At 39.4% G+C, this 7,629-nt stretch overlaps 1 protein-coding gene across 3 annotated transcripts in view; it reads left to right on the forward strand.

Moving 5' to 3' along the window:
• The window catches only part of GTF2H1 (general transcription factor IIH subunit 1), a 50,658-nt gene that overhangs the window by 40,203 nt on the left and 2,826 nt on the right, over positions 1-7,629 (forward strand). For 2 of the 3 annotated variants that reach the window (XM_017525857.2, XM_017525858.2), the window contains 3 exons: positions 251-341; positions 791-906; positions 3,204-3,296. In XM_017525857.2, coding sequence (XP_017381346.1) covers positions 251-341; positions 791-906; positions 3,204-3,296 — 300 coding nt within the window. The remainder of the gene's footprint in view (positions 1-250; positions 342-790; positions 907-3,203; positions 3,297-7,629) is intronic. The other variant, XM_017525860.2, reaches the window with a different exon arrangement.

Below are 7,629 nucleotides of genomic sequence, written 5' to 3' on the forward strand. Positions count from 1 at the left end.
AAAGGGCTTTAACGAGGCAAAACCTTGTGAGTTTTGAGGTCCCTGTGGACTTGCCTGGTATGCCTGGAAGATTTGTCGGTATCTTCTTTCTATACAGATGGTGTTTCTGCCCTCAAGGAAAATAGTTCACACTGATCACTATAAATGGTACAGTATTTCAACAAAAGTAAAATACTGTAAAACTAAATATTAAGAAAGGTGGCAAGAAAAGGGAGGAAAACCAGTTTTTCTTCATCTTAATTTTTTTCAGGTTCTCTCAAGTAGTGCTGCCAGTAGTACCATCACAGCACTGTCACCTGGAGGAGCACTTATGCAGGGAGGAACACAGCAAGCCATAAACCGTATGTGCCAGGCCATCTTCTACCATCTTCTGCCTAAATCAGCTTAAAAAGCAAGCTGGGAGGAATGCTGAACTTTTATTGTTTTTTTTTCCTTGGGATAATCCTGGGAATTCTGTTTCGTAGATTTGTTTTTATACATTCAGATTCTGAAACACATCTAGACACAATTTTAGGTTTCAGAACTGTCTTACTATTACAGATAGTGGTACATTGCTAGTTTGTCTAATATCATACTAAAAGCTCCTTTCTTCTTCCCTATCTCTTAGAATAAAGGGAAAACCTGAAAGTTTCTTTAAAATCTCCAGAACTTTTAAATTTTATAGTCTCAACCACAAAATTAGTAACTTATCTAAGAATAAACATGTTCAAGTTTATTCTTCGAGTGGTCATTTTTTTGAGACTATATGTATCAAAATAGCTTTCACCCTGTGCATCTTGTCCTTTTGCAGAGATGGTGCCAAATGATATTCAGTCTGAATTGAAACACTTGTATGTAGCTGTTGGAGAACTTCTACGGCATTTCTGGTCCTGCTTTCCTGTTAATACACCATTCCTAGAAGAAAAGGTTAGAACTAGTTCTGAAGACAGCCAGATAATGGTGGTACTGACGTATAAGATGTTTTGAAATTAGAAAGTTTTATTAAGTCTTTACCATGTGACAAACACTGGGATAATTGTTTTGCCTACATTATTTCATGTAAGCCTCACAGCATCTTTATGGAGTAGGTACTAGTTGTACCCATTTTATAGATTAGGAAACTGAGATCCATACCAGTTCCATAACTAATAATCATACAACTTAAAACTTGTCCACCTCCAAGCCACTGTGAATAGGGACCCAAAACAAATTACATCAGTAAAGTTATTTATGTTTAATAAGTTTTTCAGGGATAGCAAAATCTGAAATAAAAACTGACAAATACAGCACTAGCTATTTAACAGTAGACAAATGGAAATAAGTAACATTAATAGTAATACTATAAATTGCTTTTATGAACCATGATTACATTTTTAAAAAAAAATAACTTATTAAGAACAATATGCAAACACTTTACAAGCAACTCATTAAAAAATGAAGTGGCCTGGGAAGATTAAGTGGAAATGCTCACACCTACCAGTATGCAGATAAATTAAAGCTATAGTAAAAGAACATTTTGGCCAAGCACAGTGGCTCACACCTGTAATCCCAAAACTTTGGCAGGGCCGATGCAGGAGGATTGTTTGAACCCAGGAGTTGGAGACCAGTCTGGGCAACACAGCAAAGACTCTGTCTCCAAAAAATATATAAATAAATTTTTTTAAAAGAATTTTTTTCAGCTAATTTGCGAAAGAACCAAAAACTTACACTGATCAATGTTGACCAAGTTGTCAAGAGTCCTTTCTTAACACTGCCAGTGTTTTTGTAAGTGCTTTTACTTCAACATTCAAATGAAATTCAACATTTAGAAATTTAGGAAATAATTAGGAATGTAAATACTTAGTAGAGAGGATGTACCACTGTCTAAGACAGAGGAAATTGCCTAAATATCTACCAGAAGGTGGTTTAGAGAAGCATTTGGTATGTTGATACACTGAAATACTACAATCTATTTTATTTTATTTTATTTTATTTGAGACAGGGTGTCACTCTGTTGCCCCAGCTGGAGTGCAGTGGTGTGATCTCAGCTCACTGCAGCCCCTACTTCCTGGACTGAGGTAATTCTCCCACCTCAGCCTCCCTAGTAGCTGGAACTACAGGCACACAACACCACACCTAAGTTTTAATTTTTTGTAGAGTGCTGGTATTATAGGCATGAGCCACTATACCCAGCACTTTGGGAGGCTGAAGCCGGCAGATCGCTTGAGCTCAGGAGTTCGAGACCAGCTTGGGCAACATGGCAAAACCCCATCTCTACAAAAAATACAAAAAGTAGCTCAGGTGATCACTTGAGCCCAGAGAGGTCAAAACTGCAGTGAGGCAATGACCTTGCCACTGCAGATACCACTGTCATCCAGCCTGGGTGATAGAGTAAGACTCTGTCTCTAAATGAATTAGTAAATGAATGAGTGACTATTTAAATGAGTCTTTTTTATTTTTATTTATTTATTTATTTTTTGAGACGGAGTTTCGCTCTTGTTACCCAGGCTGGAGTGCAATGGCACAATCTCGGCTCACCACAAGCTCTGCCTCCTGGATTCAAGCAATTCTCCTGCCTCAGCCTCCCGAGTAGCTGGAACTACATGTGTGTGCCACCATGCCCAGCTAATTTTTGTATTTTTAGTAGAGACGGGGTTTCACCATGTTGACCAGGATGGTCTCGATCTCTTGATCTTGTGATCCACCCACCTCGGCCTCTCAAAGTGCTGAGATTATAGGCGTGAGCCACTGCGCCCTGCCAAGTCTTGTCTTTTATTTATTTATTTATTTATTTATTTTTTGAATCTGTCGCCAGGCTGGAATGCAGTGGTACTCTCAGCTCACTGCACCCTCTGCCTTCCAAGGTTCAAGTGATTCTCCTGCCTTAGCCTCCTGAGCAGCTGGGACTACACGCACATACCACCACACCCAGCTAATTTTTGTGTTTTTAATAGAGACTGGGTTTCACCATGCTGGCAGGATGGTCTTGCTCTCTTGACTTCATGATCTGCCCACCTCAGCCTCCCAAAGTGCTGGGATTACAGGTGTGAGCCCCCACGCTTGGCCAAATGAGTATTTATGACTGAAAGGTGTTCACATTGAAGTGTTGACAGTGGGATATAATAGGTATATGTTTATTTTCTTTTTACATTTTAAAAATTTTTCTACAAGAAAAGTAGCTTTCATATGTAGAAGATCCTGTTGTTCTCTTGGTCTCAAATTATATTGTTTCTCATCTTTTTTAGGTAGTGAAAATGAAAAGTAATTTGGAACGATTCCAAGTTACGAAGCTCTGCCCATTCCAAGAAAAGATTCGGAGACAGTATTTAAGCACAAATGTAAGGCAGCAGTCTGATTTTTGCCTGATCTTTCTCTTTGTAGTAAAATGATGAAATTGACTTTGCTTTCATGTAAATGAGTAGATACTTTATTTTTCTTTTTTTGTTTTGGAGACAGAATCTTATTCTGTCACCCAGGTTGGAGTGCAGGAGCTCCATCTCAGCTCACTGCAACCTCCGCCTTCTGGGTTCAAGTGATTATCCTGCCTCAGCGTCCTCAGTAGCTGGGATTATAAGCACGTGCCACCACACCCAGTTAATTTTTGTATTTTTAGCAAAGACGGGGTTCCACCATGTTGGCCAGGCTTGTCTCAAACTCCTGACCTCAGGTGATCAGCCCTCCTTGGTCTCCCAAAGTGCTGGGATTACAGGTATGAGCCACCATGCCCCATCAATACTTCGTTATTTTCTGTTGCTCATAGTACTGTTTTTTAGTATTGAAATGTGTCATGCATTCAGAAGTATATAAAATATGTACATGTTTTTGAGATAATAAAACAACTGTCTATGTACTCACCAATCAGGAAAAGTAGTAGAATGTTACCATAACCCATAGATATTCCCTGAGTGCCCCTATCCAGTTGCATACCCCTCCCTCCTCCCCTCCAGAGGTCATGACTAACCAAGGACAATCATCTCCATGCTTTACCCTTAGAAAGTTTTACAATCTGGCCAGGCGCAGTAGCTCACGCCTGTAATATCAACACTTTAGGAGGCAAGGCAGGCCGATCACTTGAGGTCAGGAGTTCAAGACCAGTCTGGCCAACATGGCGAAACCCTGTCTCTATTAAAAATGCAAAAATTAGCCTGGCATGGTGGCACATGCCTGTAGTCCAAGCTACTTGGGAGGCTGAGACAGGAGAATTGCTTGAGCCCAGGAGGTAGAGGTCGCATCACCATACTCTAGCCTGGGTGACAGAGTGAGACTCTGTGTCAAAAAAAAAAAAATTTTTTTTTTTACAATCTATGTGTATGTTCCCCAAAATATATATTACTAATTTTTAATTTGGAAAAACTGAGTAGCAGGCACAAACCTAGTAGCATAAGGAAAGATAGAATTGCCACTACTAACAGTAAGCACAACTATTCCTGGGTTCTATTTGGCATCAGCTTCCCTAATTGTTTACAGCAGGGAAGGTCAGTGGATGAGGTATTAAGAGGCGTCCCTTTGTGCCCAGCATTTTTAGCATTGCATTTAAAGTAAGGTTAGAGCAACCACATCAGATAATTTGTGTGTGCGTTATTCAAATCCTCCCAGATGTACCTTGGGAAGAATAGTACAGTCATGTGTTGCTTAACCACATAGATATGTTCTAAACAATTCATTGATAGGCAGTTTTGTTGTATGAACCTCATAGAATGTACTTAAACCTAGCTATATAGCCTGCTACACTCTAGGCTGTATGGTCTAGCCTATTGCTTCTAGGCCACAAACCTATACAGCACAGTACTATACTAAATATGTAGACAGTTTTAACACAGTGGTATTTATGTATCTATTTATTTACTTTTGTCATTTTGGTATTAAATTGGTGCAAAAGTAAGTATTTGTGTATCTAAACATAGGAAAGATGCAGTAAAAATCCAGTATAAAAGATAAAAAGTGGTCTACCTGTATAGGGCACTTACCATGAATAGAGCTTGCAGGACTGGAAGTTGCTCTGGGTAAACTCAGTGAGTGAGTGGTGAGTGAATGTGAAAGCCTAGGACATTAGTGTACACTACTGCAGAGTTTATTAACGCTGTACACTTAGGCTACACTAAATTTACCCAAAAACTTTTTTTCTTCCATCATAAATTAGCCTTAGCGTACTATAACATTTTTACTTCATAAACTTTTTTTTTAACTTCATAAACTTTTAAATATTTTTAAAGTTTTTTTTAAAAACTTTGGATTCTTTGGAATAGCATTTGGCTTAAACATTGTATAGCTGTACAAAAGTATTTTCTTTATATTCTTTTTTTTTTTTTTTTTTTTTTTTTTTTTTTTTTTTTTTTTTTTTTTTTTTTTTTTTTTTTTTTTTTTTTTTTTTTTTTTTTTTTTTTTTTTTTTTTTTTTTTTTTTTTTGAGACGGAGTTTCCCTCTTGTTACCCAGGCTGGAGTGCAATGGCGCGATCTCGGCTCACCGCAACCTCCGCCTCCCGGGTTCAGGCAATTCTCCTGCCTCACTGCCTCAGCCTCCTGAGTCGCTGGGATTACAGGCACGCGCCACCATGCTCAGCTAATTTTTTGTATTTTTAGTAGAGACGGGGTTTCACCATGTTGACCAGGATGGTCTCGATCTCTTGACCTCGTGATCCACCCGCCTCGGCCTCCCATAGTGCTGGGATTACAGGCTTGAGCCACCGCGCCTGGCTATATTCTTATTCTATAAGCTTTTTTTCTATTTTTAATTTTTTTTTCTTTTTAAACTTTTTTGTTAAAAACTAAGACACAAACACACATTAGCCTAGGCTTACACAGGGTCACTATCATCATCACTATCACATGTCTTCTACTTCCACATCTTGTCCCACTGAAAGATCTTCAGGGGCAGTAATGCACGTGGAGCTGTCATTTCCTATGATAACAATGCCTTCTTCTGGAATACCTCTTGAAGGACCTGCCTAAGGCTATTTTATAGTTAACTTTTTAATGCATGTAAATACTGCAGATAATGATTTTAAAATGCAGTAAATAAACCAGTAACGTAGTCATTCATTATAATTATCAAGTATTATGTCTGACACATATTGTACATGCTATACTTCTATACAGCTGGCAACTTAATAGGTTTGTTTATACCAGCCTCCCTACAAATGAGTGAATAATGTGCTGCTCTATGATGTTATGACATCACTAAATGATGGGAATTTCTCAGCTCTATTATAATCTTACGGGACCGCTATCATATATGTACATTATGTGGAGCATGACTCTAGTTACAAATTTTTAAGATTCAATAACTAAGATAGCTGGGCGCGTTGGCGCGTGCTTGTAGTCCCAGCTACTCAGGAGGCTGAGGTGGGAGGATTGCTTGAGCCCAAGAGTTCTGGGCTATAGTGTGCAATGCTGATCAGATGTCCACACTAAGTTCAGCATCAATATGGTGACCCCTCCCCCAGGAGCGGGGACCACCAGGTTGCCTAAAGAGGTGAACCGGCCCAGGTTGGAAATGAAGCGCGTCAAAACTCCCATGCTGATCAGTAGTGGGATTGCATCTATGAATAGCCACTGCATTCCAGCCTGGGCAACATAGTGATACCCTGCCTCTGAACAACAACAAAAAAAAAGATTCAATAACTAAGATAACTAAAAGGGGAGTTTTACAGTTGAACGCTGAATAATCATCAGTAAGATTTTTCATATTTATTCCCTACATATTCTCAGTGGGTTTTCTTAAAGTATAAAACAGCATTACTTAGAATAGAAGCTTGGAGTGTCTCCCCACAGCAGGGCAAAAATGGCAGATAGGTTTCAGGTCATGTGCCTTCTCTTGATTATAACTGCTTGGAGTGCTGTGTTGAAAAGGATGCTGAGGGCTGAGCACAGTGGCTCACACCTATAATCACAGCACTCTGGGAAGCCAAGGGCAGGTGGATCACCTAAGGTCAGGAGTTTGAGACCAGCCTGGTCAGCATGGTGAAACCTTGTCTCTACTAAAAATACAAAAATTAAACAGGTGTTGTGACAAGTGCCTGTAATCCCAGCTACTTGGGAAGTTGAGGCAGGAGAATCGCTTGAAACTGGGAGGCACAGATTGCAGTAAGCAGAGATAGCGCCATTGCACTCCAGCCTGGGCAATAACTCTATCTCAAAAAAAAAAAAAAAAGAAAGAAAAGGATGCTGAGGCCATGTGCAGCCTTACAGGAAGATATGGTGTTCATCACTTCCAGTTGACAATATAGATCTAGATACTGCTGCCAATCAAGCAGAATAAGTAATTTTTATAGTTTCCAAACAAAACTAAATATCCCTATCCCCCATAATGATAAAAAGGTATGGCAATAAGGGGAATTTTTTTTTAACTCTGTGCCTCTCAGACCTGGTATTGACATGCCAAAAGAATTTAGGACTTCCTTATCTCCTCTCCATTTTCCTAGAGTTGGCAAAACTTTACTTCCAAATACATAAAGACTGTCCACCTCCAAGGAAACAGATATTCCAGAGACTTCTACCTCAAAAGTCAGTGTAAGACAGATATGGTAGTATGTACATGTAGTCCAGCTACTCAAGAGACTGATGCAGGAGGATCACTTGAGATCAGGAGTTTGAGGCTGTAGTATACTAAAAGTGTACCTGTGAATAGCCACTGCACTCCAGCCTGGGCACCATAGTGAGACCCTGTCTCTT

The sequence above is a fragment of the Cebus imitator genome, unplaced genomic scaffold (genome assembly GCF_001604975.1).
Source record: "Cebus imitator isolate Cc_AM_T3 unplaced genomic scaffold, Cebus_imitator-1.0 Scaffold39, whole genome shotgun sequence".
Lineage (NCBI taxonomy): Eukaryota > Metazoa > Chordata > Mammalia > Primates > Cebidae > Cebus > Cebus imitator.